Source organism: Heterodontus francisci, chromosome 8 (genome assembly GCF_036365525.1).
Source record: "Heterodontus francisci isolate sHetFra1 chromosome 8, sHetFra1.hap1, whole genome shotgun sequence".
In the NCBI taxonomy this organism is placed as follows: domain Eukaryota; kingdom Metazoa; phylum Chordata; class Chondrichthyes; order Heterodontiformes; family Heterodontidae; genus Heterodontus; species Heterodontus francisci.
In genome coordinates this window covers 80,912,728-80,937,720 of record NC_090378.1, presented here as the reverse complement: position 1 = coordinate 80,937,720, position 24,993 = coordinate 80,912,728, and the positions used below count along the sequence as shown (strand labels likewise).

General features: G+C 43.4%; 1 protein-coding gene across 1 annotated transcript in view; it reads right to left on the bottom strand.

Annotated features, from left to right (window-relative positions):
• Positions 1-300: 300 nt before the first annotated feature.
• LOC137372946 (KN motif and ankyrin repeat domain-containing protein 1-like) overlaps positions 301-24,993 on the bottom strand; it is a 137,988-nt gene continuing 113,295 nt past the window's right edge. Inside the window, exon 10 of the mRNA XM_068037498.1 lies at positions 301-418. Within this exon, the coding sequence (XP_067893599.1) occupies positions 413-418 (6 nt within the window). The 3' untranslated portion in view covers positions 301-412. The remainder of the gene's footprint in view (positions 419-24,993) is intronic.

The following is a 24,993-nucleotide window of genomic DNA, read 5'->3' as shown; positions in this document are numbered from 1 at the left end:
TTCAATTAATAAATCTGGAATTAAAAAGCTAGTCTCATGATGGCCGTGAAACCATTGTCGATTGTTGTAAAAACCCATCTGGTTCACTAATGTCCTTCAGGGAAGGAAATCTGCTGTCCTTACCTGGTCTGGCCTGCATGTGATTCCAGACCCACAGCAATGTGGTTGACTCTTACATGCCCTCTGAAATGGCCCAGCAAGCCACTTAGTTAGGGCAATTAGGGATGGTCTAGCCAGCGACGCCCACATCCCATGAATGAATAAAAGAAAATATGTCCACGTAGTTTCTTCTTTGGCAGCACACTCAATGCTGAGGATACAGCCTTCGTTGACTTCCTGCCCCTCATTCCTCTCCTCTGCCCTCTTCATGGGCTTTGCATCTGCTCCTGAGGATGTTGATCCTCATTATTACTCATCCCTATAAAAAGAAAGACATGCATTTATATAGTGCTTCTCATGACCACCTGACATCTCAAAGTGCCTTACAGCCAAAGAAGTACTTTTTGAAGTGTAGTCACTGTTGTAATGCAGGAAACATGGTAGCCAGTATGAGCACAGCAAACTCCCACAAACAACAACATGTTAATGATCAGATAATCTGTTTTTGTGATGTTGATTGAGGGATAAACATTGGTCAGGATACCTGCTCTTCATCAAAATAGTGCCATGAGATCTTTTACATTTATCAGAGCAAGCAGATGGGACTTTGGTTTAATATCTCATCCAAAAGACAGCCCCTGCGACAGTGAAGCACACCCTTAATACTACAGCTGAGTGTCAGCCTTGATTTTTGTGCTCAAGTCCTGGAGTGGGACATAAACCCAGAACCTTGTGACTCAGAAGCAAGAGTGCTACCAACTGTGCCACAGCTGCGACTGATTCTCATAAAAGTATCTTAATCCTATGTCCAGCTGTTGGCTTCCTTGCAGTCAGCTGCACTGACAACGCTTACTGGACCTCACTTTAATGGCCCCACAATCCCTGGAGGGTCACGACCCTCTCCGGTGTTAAGCGCGCACAGACCATTTGCTCCACTAACTCTGCTCATCCAATGGTAACTGCACTGCTAAAGTAATTCACAGAGTGGAGGATCAATGACTCTGCTGACATCATCTTGGATGATTATACACAATATTATTCTAATTAGTCTGAATAAAGAAGTCACATTCACAACACAATCCTCTCTTTTAGAAGCCTAAATGATGTACTTGGAATGACAATTTAGGTAAATCATTTTTTGAGGTTTCCTCACTAATACAAAACATGAAATTCTCCTTGCACTCAAACAAAGGGCTGGATTTTACCAGCCGCCCAATGTCAGGGGTTGTGGCGGGGGTGGGGTGGCCCGGAAAATGCCTCCGGGAGAGGCCACGTCTCCGGGAAGGCCCCGCCTAATATTACTGGCACGTCGAGGCCTTGTGGCAGCTCCCCTGCTGCTCAGCAATGGGGCCATTGTTAAAATATGTTAATTCATGAAAATCAAGGAATAATTACTTCCTTGTCGCGCCGGCTGTCCTGCTTCCATATTCCCATTGGTGTCCGGCACTCCTGCGCTGTCCGATCTCCGAACAGAGATCTGATGCAGGACACTGGTGGGGAGGGGGGAAGAGGGAGGTGGTAAGTTTTCAGGGCGGTGGGGGAGCAGGGAAAACCATTGCGAATGGGTGAGGGAATGATGGAAAGGGGTTGAAGGTGAAAGTTAATAATGTTCGGGGGGGGTGGTGGGGAAGGTTGGAATTGAAAGGTAAGCTTTTTTGGGGGGGAGAGGGCAATTAATATATTGTTTAGTCATTGGAGGGGTGGGAGAGGGGCCTTATTCTGTCATTACATTTATAACTTTCATTGTATCGTTACTGTTTCTTTAAAAATTAAATGGTCTGGAAGGGATTGAAGCCCTTTAAAAATGGCGTTAGCGCCTGTGAGGTGGAGCCAGACACCGTTGCTGGGGACGGAGCACCCGCACTTCACAAGTCATTGGGTGGGGCAGTCCACCCCAGCCATTTAAATGAACCGCTGTGCTAAATATCGCAGCAGCTCCGTGACGCACATCTCGCTCATGTGCTGTGCCATTTGTGAAGCTCGCAGTGAGCTGGCAAAATTCAGCCCAGTATATAAATGTGCATCAGGTAATTAAGCAACAGAAAGAAGACTTGCGTTTATACAGTGCTCTTTCATGACCTCAGGGCATCCAAAAGCACTTATAGTCAATGCAATATTTTTGAAGTGTAGTCACCGTTGTAATGTAGGAAATATCAAAAAATTAGAAAGGGTATTATTGATTGCACAGAGAAGTCAACTGACAGGCACTGGTTGGTACAATTGGAAGCTGGTCATGAGTCCAACACAGATTATAGGATGAAGATCTCCATGTGCGGTAAGGATGCAACATGAAATGGGTTTGGGGAAGTCTTAATCCAGTTCCTGATGAGCATGGATCCACAGTACAAAATTACCTGTAATTCATTGGCAATCTCTTTCAGAGAAGTCATTCTCTGAATTCTGTCGTGGGGAAATGGAAAGCTTTAGACTTGTGTATTGACGGGTTCTTTTCTGAGTTTTGGGTTAAGATTATGTTGCTGGGACAGACGACAGGACTGACTGTGAAGTTACAAGAATGTTATTTTCAATTGTCTAGCAGTGGTGCTCCCTCGTCTTGATGAGTACAGTTGATTGTAATCTAATACCTCAAAAGGAGCCTTCAATTCTTCAGAAGCCAGCTCCCTACATTCGAAACAGTATAGAATGGATCCAGAAGAACAGAGTTCTATCAACCTAATACAAATGCTCCCTGGCCACTCTAAGTCATTTTGCAGCATGTGCAACAATTCATTTGAGCACTTATCAAGTGATAACATTTCCTGCTAACAAATGCATTTTTGTGGGGTCTCAAAGCTCGCACATAGGAAACAATCAACTGCACAAATTAACCTGTTCTTCATTAGTGTAACAGAATCTGTAGGGAACTGAATATAATTCAGATGATGAATTCAGCAAGACGTCTCAGTAAATTGACTAACACAGTGACTTACAGAGGACACTAAAATAAAAACAAAATACTGCGGATGCTGGAAATCTGAAATAAAAACAAGAAATGCTGGAAATACTCAGCAGGTCTGGCAGCATCTGTGGAGAGAGAAGCAGAGTTAACGTTTCAGGGCAGTGACCCTTCTTCAGAACTAGCAGATATTAGAAATGTGAAAGATTTTAAGCAAGTAAAGCTGGGTTGGGGCAAGAGATAACAAAGGAAAAGGTGTTATACTTTTATTTTTAGTCATTTTTCCTTTTTATATATTTTTTTGTGTTTATTTTATTTTATGTTATCTTAGTTTGTTCAATGTGCCTACCATTGTTTTTTTTCATGTTTGTACTTGTGGCTGTTCAGCTTTCAGTTCGTTGATACCCTATCTGTATTAATGCTTTGTCTTTCAACACACCGTTCACATATTGTTTGCCTTTACTCCATGACCTTCTGGTCGGTTATTCTCTGTGACCTTGTCCTATCTACACCTTCTCCTTTGTGTCTCTTGATAGCACTGTGAATGACACCTTCCATCACTTTGCTGATGCTCGAGAGTAGACTGATGGGGTGGCAATTGGCAGGATTGGATTTGTCCTGCTTTTTGTGGACAGGACATACCTGGGCAATGTTCCACATTATCGGTTAGATGATTCTGTTGTAACTGTACTGGAACAACTTGTTAGGATTTGACAGCAATCAGGAGCGAGGACACTAGCTAATTTTCCTTCTTCCCAAGTCAGGAGCATTAAGGCCAATTGTAGTTCTAACACTGCTGCCCGAGTGAGATCAACTCTTCTAGATGCTCAACTGGTTAAAATGGTGAGTTGCTGAGCTATACCAACCAGAGGATTCAAAGTTCACATTGCCAGCCTGTGGGAAATTAGTTGCTCTCATACACAGTGGAGATAAATTAACCAGGGTTCCTGCGCCAGATGAATGATCTTTGCTGACTTTTGGGTGAGGACAGGATTGGGGCTTGTTGGTCAGCACTAACCATCTGGGCTCACACAAGAAGAGTGGCCATTTCAGTTTGGAAACAGAGGATGCATTTTGTGTTCAGTTTTTAAATGTCATAATTCTGATGTCATTTCCAAAACTGAACTGCATCTCTACTTTCAATGGCCTTTTGGGAGCTCTCACATTGGCTCAGCTGAATGCTTAATGCCTAGTGCAAAACTTAGACTTTCAGGCTGGAGCATGGGAAGGATCTCTCCAATACAAGTGTAGGTTTTACCCCTATTAGGGTTGTTTAATGTTTGATTTCACTGTATTAATATGATGACTGAATAACGTATCACCACTTTACATGCAATACAATTGAAAATGTTCGTATAATCTGTAGCCTGAAAGTAAAACTTTCTAAATGATTAAACATTGGAATAGTTTTCTACTTATTTCATCGAAAATGCCTGAAATCATTTAATCTATTGTGATGTTGGGGTCTTTTAAAATGGGCAACTTGAAGTTTCTGGAACAACTAACAAATGTTTAATTGACCAAACAAATAAGCCATCCTTACTCAAGTGTTACACACCATGTGAATTCCCAATCTCCTATTAGTGCTCATATTTGACAGATTTAATCAACAATGATGCTTTTTAAAATTTTATGGAGACATTTGTCTCATACGATGCAACAGCACCATCTATAAATATAATTCCTCATTGATGAATGTTGACAGGATGGGGCATATCCATGATGACGTCATATGAGTCAGGAGAAGAAGAAATTATGCAAAGGAATTTCTGGCAGCTAATCTTTGCTGTGGCAAGGCTTTGGACCATCTGAAGAGGCAGACCTGGTTTGCAAACTCTAAAGGGATAAGACATTTTGAAGTAATAATTAAATTTTGGCAAATAAAATGTGGGAGAAAATTAGGAGAGTTGTTTCTATGCAGCGAGTTGTGATCTGGAATCTAGTGTTTGAAGCAGATTCAATAGTAACTTTCAAAAAAGAATTGGTCCTTTGCTTGAAAAAACAAATATGCAGGACGATGGGAAAAAGCAGGTGAATGGGGCTAGTTGGATAGTTCCTTCAGTGAGTCAGCACCAGTGGGCCGAATGTTCTCTTTCTTTACTCTATGATTCCATAAACAATATAATAGCAGTTTCTACTGATGGGCAGTATGACAGTGGAGCATTATTTGCTCTAACAAGATGATCTACAAAGAAGCAAAGCTGTGGATGGTATTTCCAGCCCCTCAATACTGCATTTCTGATCATCTGCATGCCACCAGAATGGGAATGGCAAAACCTTTGTGGGCGTAGCAGATGTAAAGCTGTGTGCCAGTTACATGAATGACACAATATGCATAGACTTTACACCAACGCGTTGTGTGTTTGCTAAGAAATGAACAAATGTTTGCCAAACACCTATTGACGTCACCATTATGATAAATGTTTGCATTGCATTTCAAGAACACTTTTATTGTGGGTTAAGGATTTTACTGTGTAACTGTTGCACAAGGTATGATGATTCCTACACCACATTGTGAAATACCTGGGTAAATCCAGTTGGCAGGTAAAATGGTGGAAACCCTAGATGCTTATGTTAGGAGGAGACGTGAAGGCTCAGTTAGGGCGCTTGAGAGTTACAAGCTAGCCAGGAAGGATCTAAAGGGAGAGCTAAGAAGAGCAAGGAGAGGACACGAGAAGTCATTGGCGGATAGGATCAAGGAAAACCCTAAGGCTTTCTATAGGTATATCAGGAATAAAAGAATGACTAGAGTTAGATTAGGGCCAATCAAGGATAGTAGTGGGAAGTTGTGTGTGGAATCAGAGGAGATAGGGGAAGCGTTAAATGAATATTTTTCATCAGTATTTACAGTAGAGAAAGAAAATGTTGTCGAGGAGAATACTGAGATTCAGACTACTAGGCTAGATGGGATTGAGTTTCACAAGGAGGAGGTGTTAGCAATTTTGGAAAGTGTGAAAATAGATAAGTCCCCTGGGCCAGATGGGATTTATCCTGGAATTCTCTGGGAAGCCAGGGAGGAGATTGCTGAGCCTTTGTCCTTGATCTTTATGTCGTCATTGTCGACAGGAATAGTGCCGGAAGACTGGAGGATAGCAAATGTTGTCCCCTTGTTCAAGAAGGGGAGTAGAGACAGCCCTGGTAATTATAGACCTGTGAGCCTTACTTCGGTTGTGGGTAAAATGTTGGAAAAGGTTATAAGAGACAGGATTTATAATCATCTTGAAAAGAATAAGTTCATTAGCGATAGTCAGCACGGTTTTGTGAAGGGTAGGTCATGCCTCACAAACCTTATTGAGTTTTTCGAGAAGGTGACCAAACAGGTGGATGAGGGTAAAGCAGTGGATGTGGTGTATATGGATTTCAGTAAGGCGTTTGATAAGGTTCCCCACGGTAGGCTATTGCAGAAAATACGGAAGTATGGGGTTGAAGGTGATTTAGAGCTTTGGATCAGAAAATGGCTAGCTGAAAGAAGGCAGAGGGTGGTGGTTGATGGCAAATGTTCATCCTGGAATTTAGTTACTAGTGGTGTACCGCAAGGATCTGTTTTGGGGCCACTGCTGTTTGTCATTTTTATAAATGACCTGGAAGAGGGTGTAGAAGGGTGGGTTAGTAAATTTGCGGATGACACGAAGGTCGGTGGAGTTGTGGATAGTGCCAAAGGATGTTGTAGGGTACAGAGGGACATAGATAGGCTGCAGAGCTGGGCTGAGAGATGGCAAATGGAGTTTAGATTAGATTAGATTAGATTAGGGATACAGCACTGAAACAGGCCCTTCGGCCCACCGAGTCTGTGCCGAACATCAACCACCCATTTATACTAATCCTACACTAATCCCATATTCCTACCAAACATCCCCACCTGTCCCTATATTTCCCTACCACCCACCTATACTAGTGACAATTTATAATGGCCAATTTACCTATCAACCTGCAAGTCTTTTGGCTTGTGGGAGGAAACCGGAGCACCCGGAGAAAACCCACGCAGACACAGGGAAAACTTGCAAACTCCACACAGGCAGTACCCGGAATCGAACCCGGGTCCCTGCAGCTGTGAGGCTGCGGTGCTAACCACTGCGCCACTGTGCCGCCCTATGCGGAAAAGTGTGAGGTGATTCACTTTGGAAGGAGTAACAGGAATGCAGAGTACTGGGCTAGTGGTAAGATTCTTGGTAGTGTAGATGAACAGAGAGATCTTGGTGTCCAGGTATATAAATCCCTGAAGGTTGCTACCCAGGTTAATAGAGCTGTTAAGAAGGCATATGGTGTGTTAGCTTTTATTAGTAGGGGGATCGAGTTTCGGAGCCACGAGGTCATGCTGCAGCTGTACAAAACTCTGGTGAGACCGCACCTGGAGTATTGCGTGCAGTTCTGGTCACCGCATTATAGGAAGGATGTGGAAGCTTTGGAAAGGGTGCAGAGGAGATTTACTAGGATGTTGCCTGGTATGGAGGGAAGGTCTTACGAGGAAAGGCTGAGGGACTTGAGGTTGTTTTCGTTGGAGAGAAGGAGGAGGAGAGGTGACTTAATAGAGACATATAAGATAATCAGAGGGTTTGATAGGGTGGATAGTGAGAGTCTTTTTCCTCGGATGGTGATGGCAAACACGAGGGGACATAGCTTTAAGTTGAGGGGTGATAGATATAGGACAGATGTCAGAGGTAGTTTCTTTACTCAGAGAGTAGTAGGGGCGTGGAACGCCCTGCCTGCAACAGTAGTAGATTCGCCAACTTTAAGGGCATTTAAGTGGTCATTGGATAGACATATGGATGAAAATGGAGTAGTGTAGGTCAGATGGTTTCACAGGTCGGCGCAACATCGAGGGCCGAAGGGCCTGTACTGCGCTGTAATGTTCTCATTCTAAAAAATTTCTAATTCTAATGCTGACCTTTCATTGACCAGATTTAAAAGACAAACTCCAACAGACTTCTAGCATTGTGAAAGGAAGTCAGCTTGTCTTGTGGGATCCAGGGTAAATGGAATTAGTAACATTCCATGGACTAAGATAAGAGACAAAGAAAAGCTTAATGTCTTGAGTCTCAGACAAGATAACTAGCTACACCAAGTAACTCAAGGACGTCATGTCTCTTTCAAACCAGTGCTGGCCAGCATCAGTATGTTTACAAGCTGATCACAGTCCAGGAGTGTTAAAAAAAGGGTCACGACCGACTAACCTGGCCGAGGTGGGTAACAATGAGCACATGACATCTTTCTAATTGGATGTATTAAGTCAGGTGTAGGTCCACAATTGGGTTGAACTGGTCTCCATAGGCCTTGTTGTGTAGAGAAAGTATAAGAAGAGGTTCCCTAAGCACATAGGGTGTAGAGGCAGTCAGCCAGGGGCTTGGGACCATCCAGCAGATGTAGCCAAGGAAGAGACGGGCTGCTGGAGATATCCCCCACATGTCATATTGACCGAACCAGCAGGGTAGAGATTGTGACCTGCTACCCACTGCATAACGGGTAATATAACTCATGACTGTGCCTTGTTAACTACTGCTCAGATACTGTAACATATCAATGTTACAATAACACACTGAATAAAATATATAATCACTGTCACCAATTAGATTCAAGTCGAATTATTTGAAACTTAGGAGTGAACGGGTGAATTGGCCAACCCCAAAACTAACATACTGGTGACTGAGCGGCAGGACTTGATAAGACGGGGTTTTAATATTTATATACCTTTATTCAGTGTATGCAGGATTCTGGGACTGTGTGACTGATCACCCAAAGGTGTAGGAAGGGAACCTTTGGAGATTAGGACCATCTGACCTATCAGTGGTATTAGCGAGCAAGTGCTAAGCATGGCTAACCTGACAGATGTAGAGCATGCCAGAGTCAAGGAGCTTGGGAAACTCCCTGCCACTGACTTGGTATCATTTCTCATGACTTTTGAGGGAGATTCATATCAAAAATCAGTCAAATGGATCCAGAGGCAAGTTCCTCTGGTAAAAATTTAAATTGAAAAAATGGAAGGGTTTATTGGCTTACGTACCCCAATATTGCATATAGAGAGATTAAATAGAGAGGGAAAATGAACATCAGAAGCTAGAGACCAGAAATGGTGGTCTAAATTATATGCTGGTAGCAATAGTAAAAGCTCTGGGAACTGAGCAAATGAAGGAAAAAAACAGAGAAGTAGGGAACCAAAATGAGCTGCTGAGACGACAGTTCAAATGTGAAACGAAACTTAAAGTCAAAACCGTTACTGAAGCTGATTGTAAATGCTGCCAGCTTCTGTGCCGAGGAAAATGAAACGAGAAAATTACTGTGTGCAAGTAAACTTAAAGGAAGTTCAGTTTGTGTGAAACTGTGTGTGAATTTGTTGGAAGTTTCCTGACTATGAATGTTTAGGAGCATAGCTTTTGTTTAGAAGTCTATCTTTAACAAGTGTCTGTGTTACTGTTTTGATTGTCAGTGCCACTCATCCTCTGTGCAAAGAGCAAAAAGCCGTTTAACCATTTGTGGTCTTGTCTTGGCTGTTGGAAGTATGCAGGCGCATGCTGTTATAACACAAAAGCAAAATCCTGCAGATGCTGGAAAGCTGAAATAGAAACAGAAAATGCTGATTCTGATGAAAGGTTGCACAGACCTGAAACGTTAACTCTGTTTTTCTCTCCACAGATGCTTCCTGATGTGCTGTTATGTTTGTTTATTTTGTCTATATATACACATTTGTGTTATTGGTGAGAAACTTGAGTCATGTTTTTGGTTTTGAACTGGTTGAAACAGTAAATTTTCCTTGGGCTCAGACGCTGGAATGTCACAAAATTTGGCACTTTGAGTTCATAACCCATTACAGGGATCAATACTTCTAAGTTACATGGAAGTATGAAAGTGTGAATGTGATTATTGAGTGTTTTAATTGCAATTTAAGATTATGCGCCCAGTATTGGGGTAAAAAGTGAATCACAGTTGAAGATGCTGTTGTGGATTTATATTGACTAAAATGTACTTGTGCAACTGTGAAAGGCACTAAAGTGTGTTCTTTATAAAACACAAGCTTCAGCCTTGAAGTTACATTTGGTAGGGTGCCTGGTAGAAATTCAATTTGAAATCTTCAACACACTTTGCTTTAAGCAGTATGGAGTTTAAAAAAACTGCTATTTCTTTATGTAGGTGAAATTAAATACATGTGTTTTATTGACTGTTTTTCCAAGTGAGGTTAAACATCAGAAATTGAAAAATTAGTTTGAGAAAAAAAAAAGAATAAGTTAATCTATAATGGAATAAAAGAGAAAAGGGAAAAGATTCTTTCCCCTTTTCTACATTAGAGGCTGCAAAATTGCAGTGTATGGCTTCTTCAAAAAGCCTTTATGAATGTTTGGAGCCCACAAGCTGTGGGAAACTTTTCCTTCTTTAACATTTTGGTGTAAGAGTGTTGAAGATTTTGTTTAACTTTGAAAGCTAACTTTTTCTTTAGTTATATTACAGTCATTTGGAATTTCACCTGGAGAAGGAACAGAAAAAATGACTTTTTTTTTGTAAGCTCGTGCTATTTTGTTTTGTTTTGTTTTATCTATTCTATGTTGTATTTAGTTAATAAATATTGGTCTGAATTAAATTGAAATTATTGAGGTTAACCAGCCTGATAAATTGGAAAGACCTGCCATTCACTGCAGCCACAGTGAAATTTTCATTATTGTTGTAAATTATGTGAAGGTTTCTAGTTCTGGACATGAAATTTACACATATTAAACTTGGCAGTTTTGAATTTCTTAAATGTTTAATGATATGAATTGGAACCTTGGAGCACTTGAGATGATTCTGCTTGTTTAACCATAGTGGTTGTGTGGAAAATCTTGGAACGCTCTTTAAAAACGCTAAAAAGTTTGGAAATAATTGGAGTTTTATCTAAGATGCTCTCTTCCCTGGTAAGAGGCTTTTTTTTAAGGTTAATAATAATTTCTACTGTTTTAAAGGATTTCCAATTCCTAAAGATAAAATTGGGAAGGTTTTTTAAAAAATTATGTGAAGTGACGCAATTGACATTTTGCTCCATCCTCTTACAGAGAAATTAAATCTTTCTACTGACAGGTGCTTTTTTTAGTTCATCACACAACAACCTTTGCATTGGTAACTATACATTTATATTTTGACCACATTATATGTAAGTTTCTTAATGTTAAGTTTCTAAATTGAAAGTTACAATTTGACACATCAACCCTTTGGGCTCTTAAGCAGAGCCACAATGGATTCGCTGTTTTCCTTTTAAATAGGTGACCATGGTTTTGCATGTCTACAGAGTGCAGAAAAAGGTTCAGAAGATCATTTTGAGAATTTAGGAAATCATCTGCGTACATCAAATGTCACAGCATGGTGACGACTTTCACTAAAGGTTTTGTCATTCGAAGACTTGGCCTTAACCCACTCAAAGTGCCCAAGATGGGACGTATGAAGCTACCTTTAAACTAGCTGCAAGCACTTCTGTCTGTAATGTAAAAACTACCAAGTAAAGCCACCAAGCCTGGGTATCATTTGTTTCTGAGATTGGAATTAATAAGTTAAATTAATAGTTGCTATTTCAAGATCTCAAGAAGGGAAAATCTACCTGACTTTTAAGGGATAATGAAATTTTAATTAAAGTAAACTGGTGGAAAGCAGTCTAGGTGGTTCCTGAGTAGCAATGAAATAAAATTGAATATTGACAAAACTTGTCAATCCATCACTACTGCAATTTGAATTTGGGATAATTTTGAAATGAATGGCCTGTTCCTGTGCTGTACTGTTCTTTGTTCTTTGACACAGAAGGCCTGAAACCACATGCCCTGCTGGAAAAAGTCCAACATCTACATCATACAGCAGAGAGAGAGAGCTCGAAGTGACCCACCAGCTTCAACAGAACCTTCAATCAAGAGAGAAGTCTACAATAATTACAGGCCTGCAACCCTCCATAACTGGAATCTCAAGAGAATCCAACAGGTTTGTCGTAACCCTTCCCCCTTTGCTAAGACCCACCTACCTCTTCCCCTTTTTTATCTGTTTCTTCTTGAGTGTGTGTGCAAGTGTGAGTGAATGCAGTTATGGCAATTTCAGGATAAGGCGTATTGAACAATTGACTTTCTGATTTTAAAAACCTACAAGAAAACCTGTTGCTGTCTGTTTATTTGAAAAATAAAACACACTTAATACAGATACACTTGCTGCGGTCAGGTGGGGAGGTGAACAGTGGGAACCATCCACATTACACAAAGTGGCCGTAACAATATTATGAGAGTATTGCTTTGGACAGTACAGGTCCTCCAGGACTCATAAATTGAATATGATAGTAATTAATGGGTTGTGTAAACACATTGATATCTGTCAGAGGGATACAAATTCTGGATTAAGAAAATTGAGGCCCAGAGAGAAATAATATTTTAAAAGAATTGTCCACAAGATGGGAATGGATGATGAGAGAGCTGGAGAATATTTGAAGTCCATGCATGATCTCCTGCTTGAAACATATCTATGTTATTACACATAAATAGTTTAGAATTAGCAGCCCTCCTGCAGAAGAATAAGGAATAAGATTGAGTGAGGGGTCAGAGATTGGTCCTCCATCTCAAGTCAGTGGACTGTGAGAATCCTGGGATATCCACCTTGGATGCTCTTGATAACTAACCAGGACTAAAATCAAATGACATGATGATGAATTGTGGGTTAAGGATTTTACAGTGTAACTGTACCCCATTGTGAAAAGCCTGGGTAAACCCAGCTGGGAGGTAAAATGGTAGAAACCGTAGGTGTTGGGCTTTCATTGACCAGATTTAAAAGACAAACTCCAACAGACTTCTGGCACTTCTAGTGAAAGGAAGTCAGCTTGTCTTGTGGGATCCAGGGTGAATGGAATTAGTAACATTCCATGGACTAAGATAAGAAACAAAGGAAAGCTTAATGTCTTGAGTCTCAGACAAGATAACTAGCTACACCAAGTAACTCAAGAACGTCATGTCTGTTTCAAGCAAGTGCTGGCTGGTATCAGTATGTTTACAAGCTGATTACGGTCCAGTTGTGTTAAAAAAAAGGGTCACGGCAGACTAACCTGGCCTGGGTGAGTAACAATGAGTACGTGACATCTTTCTAATTGGACATGTTAAGTCAGGTTAAACTAGTCTCCATAGGCCAAGCTGTGTAGAGAAAGTATAAGAAGAGGTTCCCTAAGCATATAGGGGTAGAGGCAGTAAGCTAGGGGCTTGGAATGATCCAGCAGATGTAGCTGTTGCGTGTTGTCTTAACCTCTGTGTTAGCTGCTTATATGCACAAAGCACTGACCGCTCGAGATGGGATCAGTAACGCAGTAACGTGGACTCTTTATTTAAGGATTGTTGTGCATGTGCAAGTCTTCACTGGAGAATACTTACTTAAGACTGCCCCCAAAGCAGAAGTCACATGGTGTGTTCCATCATAGCTCTTACGCTGTTGGCCTGATAACATAGCCACACGTCTTAAAGGTGTACTCACACAACATCCCCCTTTTCCCAAAGAGAAACATATCCCCTTCAAATAGGTAAAGGTTAACTATATACAATTCAACAACAACAATAATAACTATATACATGGTACAAAACAGTCATAGAAACATACGAGTACATCAGGCACGGGAACGTAAAGGTGATTTAATCAAATGGCCTGATTTAGAAACAGGATAACAGTTCTTGGAATCTGGAGCAGATGTGAGTGGACTTGTCTCTATGGAAATGAAATGGGTAAACTCTGCCCGGGGCCGTTGTCTTCAATCTCGCCTAGTTTGCGATAGAGTATTCCATGGATCTGGGATCATGGACTGTTCTGATCTGACCTCTAAACCTACATAATGCAGCACCATTATGGAAGTAGTAACCTCATACAAATGTGGTTCTGGCCGAATGCTGGAGACTTGTGCAGTACTCCATGTACCAGTTACAGGATTCTGTTTCGTGACCTGCTGCTCTACCGGTAATTTGAAAGCTCACTTCCAACACTGCTGTTGTGCATCTCTTTCATCTTTCCCCGTTACTCCAAAAGAGTGTCCCTAACCAGGGTAGATGGAACAGTGGAAACTAGGAAGATCAGTATAGATTTGGCACCTGAACATGAGCTCAGCTGGGGATGGAATCGTAGAACTCAATAGAGTCGCACATAGGTAGAGCATGGCAATGTGAAAATCCTGACCCGTCTGATGGCATTTGATAATCAGTGATTTGGCAGTGCGGGTCATACGTTCTGCAAGACCATTGGAACATGGATAATGGGGTGCAGCTGTGCTTTACATAATATCCCATTTCAGGCACATGTCACGAAATGATTTCCCAGTGTACAAAAGCCCGTTATTGGAAATCACCACTTCGGGCGCCCAAATAGACAGAAGATAACACTGAGAGTGCTCACTACTGTAGAGCTCAACGTGTCATGTAGCTGGCGGATGATTGGATATTTGGAGAAATAATCTGTGACAATGAGATAGTCGACGCTATTAACGTGGAATAAATCTGTGATAATCTTAGCCCATGGGACTGCAGGAATCTCATGAGGGATGAGAGATTCTCGACATTGACTTGGCTGGTGAGCCTGACATGCCTGACATGTCTGAACAACGGATGCGATACCATCGTGAATACCCGGCCAGTAGTAGGGGGAGATGGTGGTGTAGTGCTAATGGCACTGAGCCAGGTAATGTCCTAGGAATACGCATTCAAATCTCACCATGGCAGCTGGTGGAATTTAAATTCAATTAATTAATAAAAAAAAAGAAATCTGGAATTGAAAACTAGTCTCAGTAATGGTGCCAGGAAACTATCATCAATTGTCATAAAAACCCATCTGGTTCACTGATATCCTTTAGGGAAGGAAATCTGCTGTCCTTACCTGGTCTGGCCCATATGTGACTCCAGACACATAGCAATGTGGTTGTCCCTTAACTGCCCTCTGAAATGGCCTAGAAAGACACTCAGTTGTCAAGGACAAATAGGGATGGGCAACACATGCTGGCCTTTCCAGCAATGCCCACATTCCATGAAAAAATTAAAAAAAAGTTTTCCTGGCCAACCGCCTGGTATGGTCAATTCTGGTATGGTGAAGCTGTTGGAATATGTCAGCCCGTGGAGATGCAAGGGTCAGGACTTACCTGCCTCTAAAAATAACACCATGTGCCATTCCCAACTCGTCTCTGAAGGTCCAGAATAACCTGATGAATTCAGCCATGTCCTGAATGGAGTCCAGCCGATCTTTCACTGTGGTCTTCTATCGCCCATGGAATGTGGGATCTGCTGTCATCTCTGCTTGCAGCTGGTCACACTCTCACTGCCTGAAGTGGACCAGGTCGACATACATACATACATCCTCTAATTCCATGTCAATGACGTCAACCTGCCATTCGACTGAAACATCTTTGGTCTTCGTCGGGTTAGACAACCAGTGTGTTGGAGGTGGTTATCAACTTGCCCGGTTTATACTTCACCTCATAATCATACCCCTATATCTTCATTGCTGAAGATGCAGTGGTGCGCTCATCAATGGCTTCCGTCAAATCATCTCCAGAGGCTTGTGGTCAGTTTCCACCATAAAGCATTTACCAAAAAGGTATGTGTGGTAACGTGTAGTGCTGAGAACAAGAGCCAGGGTTTCCCTCTCAATATTTGAGTAGTTAGCTTGGGCTGGTGACAAGGCCTTAGATGCAAAAGCAACTGGCCTCCCGATTTGTCATAAGCAGGCATCCAAACCCTTCTGTGAGGCACCACTCTCAAGCATGGTAACCTCTGCTGAGTCATAGAAATGGAGAATCGAAGTGTTCTCTGTCAGCAAGGTCTTCAACTGGTTGAAGACATGCTGGTGGTCTTCATGCCAGAGGAAGGGTTGTCTTTATCAGCAGATCGCTCAATGGCACCGCCTTCTGAGTGAAACCTGGAATGAATAGAGAAAGGAAATTGAAGAGACCCAGGCATCGCTGGAGGTCTGCCTTATCCTGTGGGACAGGCATTGCGTGGACGTTGTCCAACTTGCCAGGGTCCAATAAATGCCCTGGTCGGAGTATATGGACCCAAAAAAATAGATTTGTTGAACATGTATTTCACACTTGAGGCTGTTAAAGATGAGTCCTTCCTTCTGTGCCGCACACATCAGGTCATCCAGGTTGCAGTTGTGCTCTGCTCTGGTCCTGCCCACCATGCAACATCATCAGTAATACACAGACACTCTGGCACCTGATTCATGATGCGGTTTATGTGTTGCTGGAACACATCCTGGCATGTGGACAATCCGAAGCAGTAACGACCAGAAGGTGTGCGGAAAGTGGTGGTCTCTTGTGAATGTTGAACTAAGTATACTGAACATAACCATTCTTGGCGTCTGGTTTGGTTAAAAAAAAAGCACCCGCAAACTTGAAGTTCAACTCTTCAAGGGTTGGAATCTTGTCCTGGCATCTTTTGAGAGCTCGGTTCAGCCTGCAGGAGTCCAAACATACCCACAAGGAGCCGTTCTTTATCACTACATTGGTGAAGGAGCTGCATCAGTCCTGCGGTCCTGGACAGGCCGTATGATACCATCCACCTCCAGCTTATCCAACTGGGTACGGAGCTTGGCCTGGAGATGGACACTACACTTTCAGGGTGGGTTGATGGTGGGTGTGACATCATCCAGGTGGTGCAGTGTAGCGGGCTTCTTGAAGCTGACTATATTGTCGAAACAGTCGGGGTAAATCAATGAGATCCTTGACAGAGTGAATTGGTTTGTCCTCTATGCTTGGTGATGCCCAATGCCATGGATGGTTACCAAGGTCAGATCCCTGCTTGCCTGTAGTCCTGCGATAGCAAGTCCAGCTATTTGGATGATGTACAAAAGTTGAAATTTCCAATCCAAATCATTATATTTGCATGTAATCTTGAAGAATCCTAAACACGGGATCGGGGATCCATTGTATGCGGTTGGTTGGGCATTCGTTGACGTCACCATGGCTTGTCATTTACCTAGATACATGCCTTTTGAGATGTGTACAGGTAAAATATTCACACTGGCACCTATGTCCACCTTCACCCAGGGCACATACGTGCCCTCCTTTTTCAGACATAGAACACAAACAGAATCACAGTGAAGTGATCAAATCAATACGTTCGGTGACATTGACAACGTGAAATGACTGTTCCACTTGCCCAATTGAACTTGGACTCTTACAATCATCATCACTGGTGTTGATGTCATCTGTAACTTTGTGGATGTATCGGTTGTGATATGAAGTATGACTGTGAAGCTTGCTGGGGGTCAAGTCTTGTTATGGTCTGTCTGACTGTGGTCAGGACTCTTACCAGCAGCATCTGTGTGGCTTTCCGACACTGACATTTCCAGTGACCCCTGATACCGCATGTTTTGTAGATGTCATTAAATGCTGGGCAATCTTTAGGCGTATGTAAGAGCCCACACCTTTTACATGGTTTCCTGGACCTGGAATCCTTACTCAATGCAGCAATGGTATTCGCAGCACATCGGGCTTGTAAACTCTGTTGGCCCTCAATGATGGACTCAAACTTTCAACCATCTTTGACCAAGGCGTCCACTGTATAACCCTTGGGCTTCTATAAAAGATCCCTCTGGTAAGCCTCTACTGTTGTGTATGCAACCACAAGCTGGACGATACGGTCTGCCAGCTCAGTCTCAGAGAAGTCACATTTGCGGCCCTGAGCTTGACATTGACTGACAAACTGGTCAATGGACTCAGTCAGCAGCTGTCGAAAGGATATGAATTCGAGTTGATGGACCCAAAAATTGAGTCTGACATGAAGTTGATCCTCTAATGTGAACCAGATTTTCGAGGGATCCTTCTGTTCTTCTTTGGTAAGACCAGAAATGTTAAGGCGATGTTAGCCTTTATTGATAATGGCAATTATGCCTGCTTCCATGGATGCACAACTGCTAAGTCATTGAAACATAGCTCGATTCTTTGCTTGAAGAGCTGAAATTCTGATAGCAGGTCAGATGCTTTCCAGTTGAATATAGGGAACAGTGCTGTCATTCTTGTAATAACTCCCTTCCGTTGCTCTTAAAGGAAATCTCCTGCTGCACAGGCAAACAGAAAAATCTGCCTGCAATTCCACTTGTGAACAGGCTTGGAGGTTGTTGCGCTGTCTCTTGCTATATAGGCAGACAGAACTGGCTGCAGTTCCACTTGGAGGATGTGGCACTGTTGCCCGATTCACACGTTTTTGTGAGACCCCACATACAAAGCAGTCAGTCCGGGAAGAGGCCTTGCGATGGCAGCCCAGCTTTTTTAAAACTTTTGTCCGGGTCAACACGGGCTTTGGATGGCGCGATCCTGGAGCAACCTGCAGTGAACTTGGACAGCATGCTCCTGGACTGACCTGCTTCTTCTTTTTGACCACCGGTTCAGCAATTTTAAAATCAAATACTCAGTTTTAAAGAGACTTTGTCCTTTTCTGTGTGTGGCTGTTCCTGACTTCGGGCTCGTTCCTCTCCACAACCTTGCGTTGAAGTAGAGCATCATGATCCTGCTCTTCTGTTCCACATTTCAACTTAAAATTTTTAACATTCTGCAGCATCTTCAAACATGCACCATATTGCATTTTGTTTTAACCTCTGTGTTAACTACTACGATACACAAAGCACTGACCACTCAAGACGGAATCAGTAACGCAGTAACATGGACTCCTTATTTAAGGATTGTTCTGCATATACAGAGAGATCTTCGCTGTATAGGTACTTACTTAAGACTGCCTCCAACTCAGAAGTCACATGGTGTGTTACATTACAGCTCTTACACTGCTGGCCTGATAACATCGCCGCACCTCATAAAGGTGTACACACACATCAGTAGTCAAGGAAGGGACGGACTGATGAGGTATCTCACATGTGTCACATCAACCAGATGAAGGCACTTGGGGCACAGGCCAGTGGGAGTAGACTTGCAGAGATCGCAATCTTCTACCCAGGGTATAACAGGTAATATAACTCATGATCGTGTCTTGTTAACTGCTGCTCAGACACTAATGTATCAAGTCTCGCTTATGCTGAATAATATATATAATAACTGTTACCAATAAAGGTCAAGCCAAATCATTCAGAACTTAGAAGTGAAACGGTTAATTGGCCAGAACACCAAAACTCTAACAATTCCTCTGACTTGACACCAAGGCTCACTGTTTTTGCGCCATAACAGGAGTCATTTCAGCTATTACTTCAGCAGGTTAGCTTTTGCTAATATTACTCTTCATTCTTATCTTCAGAAAAGGAGACCTCAAGGTGACCCAATTGAAGTCTTCAAGATTATAAAAGGAGATTAAGAAATTGTTCACGATAATGAAGGGATCAAATACCAGAGACAACAGTTAAAAATAAGAACAGTTAGGAGCAATGAAGGAAGTCAGTCACAAAGTTTTTTTGCGCAAAACTGTTAGGGACTATCAGGAAGGCCATTAAAGTGAGCTGTATAAATGGGCTCAAATGCAACTTGATTTGTTTTTGTAGATTGAGGAGTATAAGGGCCAGTTTTATAAAATGTGTGCTACCAGCAGGCGCCTTGCCCTCTGACTGTGCATATCAAGAAAACATGGGCATGCCATACATGATTTTCTGTACATTAATGGATAGAAAATTGTGGCTAGTGCATACTTGATTTCCCCAGTATATTGTGAGTTTACACTAGATATTTTCTTGGGATGAATGTCCTCAGTCACTCCCATAATTAGACCTTCTGTTCTCCACAATCTGAAGTGCACCTTTATTGTCAAGAATCTGGTTAATTGATAGTGTGACCCAATGGTTGTAACATTGAAAGAAATAGTTTACATTTGTATAGTGATTTTCACAACCTCAGAATGTCACAATCACATACTTTTGAAATATAAACTCACTGAAAACCTTACACAGAGTTAAAATTGAGCCCTCTGAGAGTCACTATTATAACGTAGGAAACGTGGCAGCCAATTTTCACACATGAAGGTCTCACAAAATGAAATAAAATAATTACCAGATAATCTGTTTTCGTGATGTTGGTTAAAAGATAAATACTGGCCTGGACACTGGAAACAACAGCCCTGCTCTTCTTAGATTAGTGCCAGTGGCTCCTTTATGTCCACTCGTTTAATGTTTCATCTGAAAAACTGCTCTACTCTTCTGACAGTGCAGCTCTCCCTCAGTACGTGCTGAAATGTCAGCTTAGATTATGTGTTCAAGCCTCTGTAGTGGGACTTGAACAGGGATAGGCACCAACATGTTGCACCATGGGCATTTGACAAAATTATTAACTCAGCCACAGACAAGGGGGCAATTAATCTGCATATAAAGTGTACAGCCAACCTAATGCCATCAAAACACAGTCCGATTTAAAATATATTTCTCCCTGTTTAGTGAGATACTTGACATTGTTTTTGCTTGCACAAGTAGTCAATGTCTGCCCGCACACTTGATGTAGCGATGCGGAGAATTTGCATAGAGGTCCATCTATTAAGAGAGTGATTATGATCACTCTCTCCCCCTCTCTGCGTCCAGCCCCCTCTCCCCCACTTCTACGTCCAACCCTCTTACCTCTCTTTGTGTCTATCCCCCTCTCCCCCACTTCTGTGTCCATCCCTCTTGTCCCCTCCCACTGTGTCCATCCCCCTTCCCCCACTCTATGCCCATCTTCCTCCACTCACACTCTGTGTCCACCCCCCTCCTCCCCACTATGTCTATCCCCTCACCCCCCACTGTGTCTATTCTCCTTTCCCTTACCTCTGTGGCCATCCCTCTCTCCCCCCTCTGTGTCCATCCCCCTCTCGCTCCCACTGTGTTCATCCCCCTCTCCCCCCTCTGTGTCCATCCCTGTCTCCCCGCTCTGTGTCCAGCTCCCCTCCCCCCAAACTGTGTCCAACCCCCATCCCCCACCACTGTCCATCCCCCTTCTCCCCACTGTGTCCATCGCCCCTACCCCCAATGTGCCTATTCCCCTCTCCCCCACCTGTGTCCATCCCACTCTCCCCCCACTGTTCATCCCCCTCTTCTCCCCTCTTTGTCTATCTCCCTCTCACCACCCGCCCCCCGTGTCCATTCTCTCTCCCACCTCTATGTCCATCCCCTTTCCCCACTGTCAATCCCCCCTGCCCCCACCACTGTGCCCATTCCCCTCTTCCCCCCTCTGTGTCCATCCCTGTCCCCCTGCGCCCACCCTCTTCCCCCCCCACTGTCTCCATCTTGCTCTCCAACCGGCTCTGCTCCCTGGGCCGGTGCTTGTTTAAAGGGCTGCCTGACTCTCAGGCATGCTCCCTCCGTGCCGCACCTCTGGCTGCGTGCTGGCTTGCTTCCTGCTCTCCCCTCAGTCTCTCTCTCTCTCTGTCTCTCTCCCTCTCCCCCACAGCAGCCATTCCCGCTCACTCCCTGAACTGCACGAAAACAGAAGGGGTGGCCAATCCCAGATGCAGGTCCCGCCTCTGCTTGAAGTACACTTTAATAGGAGAGCCATCAATCAAAGCTGCGCCATGGGCAGCCGGCTGTCAGTTTAATGGGGGAGACAGTGGTGTAGTGGTAATGTCACTGGACTAGTAATCCAAAGGCCTGGACTAATGCCCTGGGGACACGAGTTCAAGTCCCACCTCGGCAGCTGGTGGAATTTAAAATCAATTAATTAAAAAATCAGGAATTGAAAAGCTAGTCTCAGTAATGATGCCACAAAACTATCATCGATTGTCATAAAAACCCATCTGGTTCTTCGGGAAGCAAATCTGCTGTCCTACCTAGTCTGGCCTACATGTGACACCAGACCGACAGCAATGTGGTTGACTCTTAACTGCCCTCTGAAATGGCCTCGCAAGCCACCCAGTTCAAGGGCAATTAGGGAAGTGCAACAAACGTTGGCCTTGCCAGCAAGGCCCACATCCCAAGAAAGAATTTTTAAACAAGGCAGAGGAATGGCGGGCCGGACAGAAACCATGGGCCTCAAAACTTTTTACCATGAACACTGGTGTCTGTGTGGGTTTGAATTCAAAACCTTCTGACCCAAAGAGTACCACCCACTGAGCTTTGACTGACACATAGTTCCCCTATGTAAACCAGATATTGTATGCATGTATTACAACATTTGTTCTCCCATATTTAAAGAGGGTGGATTGAAACTCTAGTAAGTTGAGGCATGATTTCCAATCAATAAACTGGTCTATTTTACATCAATTACTGAGTACAATTTTTCAGTGAGAATTGATTTGCTACCATTCCTTGTAATACTGAAATAAATAAAAAGCAGCTCTGTCTACCTTTTAGTTGAATCCCATTTATGAGCTCACTAACCTGAATCTAACTGGTCATATCTTCTTCTGGTACAGGTTGCCTAATTATTTTCCTTCCTCAAGTCCCTCGCTCTCTAATTGACAGGAAGAGAGAGAGAGAGTGAGAGTCAAGAGAGTTCTCATCTAGGTCTGTGTGTAGGCAAAAAGCCTTTTCTCATTTAATTAATCTACACCGGGTCTTTCTACCCAAAATGACTGAAAAAAATCTATGTTGATGGCTAAAAATGTTTCTTTAATGATATGACCATTTGCTGTTAGACCCCTGACGTGCCTCCCATTGTTTAGAATCTACAGTAAGCTACGAATGTAAACAGTCTGATGGTTATTCCATCTGGTGACCTACCCAGGAATCATCTATCAGCAGGGTGAGGATGTCTATCAAATATAGTCAATAGCTTCAAAGATTTCGAATTAATATTCTAAACTGCTGTGGCAATAATCTAAATTTCATGTTAGCTGGTGTTAAATGTTAAATCAACAAAAACACTGCATTTAATATTGAAGAAATATAAGAAATTTACAAGATTCTTCTCAGGTGATGCCAGTAAAACCCCAAATGCTACAGCACCATACTTGTTCTTGAAACCATGGGTGGAATCTTATGAGTGCCGCAATGTTCCCGATGGCGGGACCTGAAATTGCTGTAACTTCCACTCCCGCTGCAAATCCCATTTCCCACGTGATTCTGTATTTTTTTTATTTGTTTGTGGGATGTGGACATCGCTGGCCAGGCCAGCATTTATTGCCCATCCCTAATTGACCCTGAGAAGGTGATGGTGAGCTGACTTCTTGAACCGCTGCAGTCCATGTGGGGTAGGTACACCCACAGTGCTGTTAGGAAGGGAGTTCCAGGATTTTGACCCAGCGACAGTGAAGGAATGGCGATATAGTTCCAAGTCAGGATGCTGTGCGATTTGGAGGGGAACTTGCAAGTGGTGGTGTTTCCATGCATCCGCTTGTTCTTCTAGGTGGTCGAGGTCACGGGTTTGGAAGGTGCTGTCAAAGGAGTCTTGGTGAGTTGCTGCAGTGCATCTTGTAGATGGTACACACTGCTGCCACTGTGCGTCTGCGGTGGAGGGAGTGAATGTGGATGGGGTGCCAATCAAGCGGGTTGCTTTGTCCTCGATTTTGTCGAGCTTCTTGAGTGTTGTTGGAGCTGCACCCATCCAGGCAAGTGGAGAGTATTCCACCACACTCCTGACTTGTGCCTTGCAGATAGTGATCAGGCATTGGGGAGTCAGGAGGTGAGTTATTCACCACAGAATTCCCAGTCTCTGACCTGCTCTTGTAGCCACAGTATTCATGTGGCTGGTGCTGTTCAGTTTCTGGTCAATGCTGAGCCACAGTATGCTGATAGTGGGGGATTCAGCGATGGTAATACCATTGAACATCAAGGGGAGATGGTTAGATTCTTTCTTGTTTGAGGTGATCATTGCCTGGCACTTGTGTGGTGTGAATGTTACTTGTCAGCCCAAGCCTGAATGTTGCCCAGTTCTTGCTGCATATGGACACGGACTGCTTTAGTATCTGAGGAGTCACAAATGGCGCTGAACATTATGCAATCATCAGTGAACATCCCCAATCACCATTATCGCCAAAGATATAAAGCATTCTGTGCTTGTAGCCTCAAGGAGCAGCAGCCTTCCTTTCATGTAAGTATCTTCAGACTAACTTAAATTGAAGCTTTTACTTAAATTGACATGATCTTGCCTCCCTTATTTTGTGGAAGTCACCACCAACATCATATCATTTATTTTCCCTACAGCCAAAGTGAATGACATGGCATCCAGGTGGCAGTCTCCCGCCCCACAATTCAGTGATGCCTCCCTGCAGATGCTCCTCCAAGCCATCAGGGGAATACAGGAGGTGCTCTTCCCTGCAGATGGAGTCCGAAGACCCTTCCGCCTCACTAAGGTGGCCTGGATGGAGTTAGCATAGTAAGGTCTCGAACTGTGGGGTAACTCTTAGAACATGGGTGCAATACCACAAGCAAATCAATGACGTACTCAGATCAGTAAGGGCAAGTGGTCCTGTCGAGGCTGCTCCATTGATTTCTTCCATGGCTAAATGTCTTTTAGGCAGAGGATATGCAAGGAATGCAGTGGAATTCATGAGCAGTCTTGGTACCATTCACTAAGTGATGGAAAGTGGAGTTGAGGCCGAGATAAGATCAGCCGTGATTGTATTGCAGGCTCGAGGGGCTGAATTCTCCTGCTCCTAGTTCTTATGTTTATGTGATTGGATGTGTCATTTGACAGCCACTGCAGAATGAATGGTGTTGATGCATGTATGCAATGGTTGTGATGCATCATTTATCATGGCATTCAGTCTGCACTGTCTTTTCCAGGAGAAACGAAGCCACGACTAGCGTGAGCATGCTAAGATGGGAGCTGGAACCCTGACATCAGGCTGCTGACCACGGCTGAGGAGGAGGCTTTGGAGATCGCAAGAGACGGAGGCAGAGTGAGTGGAAATGGCGAGGCAGGAGCCACAAGGCATAAGGATGAAGTGTCATCTCTGCTCTTGCAGCCATATGTGGAAACTGAAGGAAATTTTGTGAACTCATGTGAAGCACATGCTTAAAGTGCCTTTGCTTGTGTCTCCACTGCAGGTGCCTGCACTCGAGTCGCAGAACGTCATGTGGCCCAAGAATCGTCCTCTGGGGAGGGAGAGGAAGCCAATGCTCCAGAGGATGCACCATCACCTGCCTCTTCCACCTCTGCCAGCGCAAATATAGCCACACGGTCCGCGGGGGGTTTTAAGATTAGAATC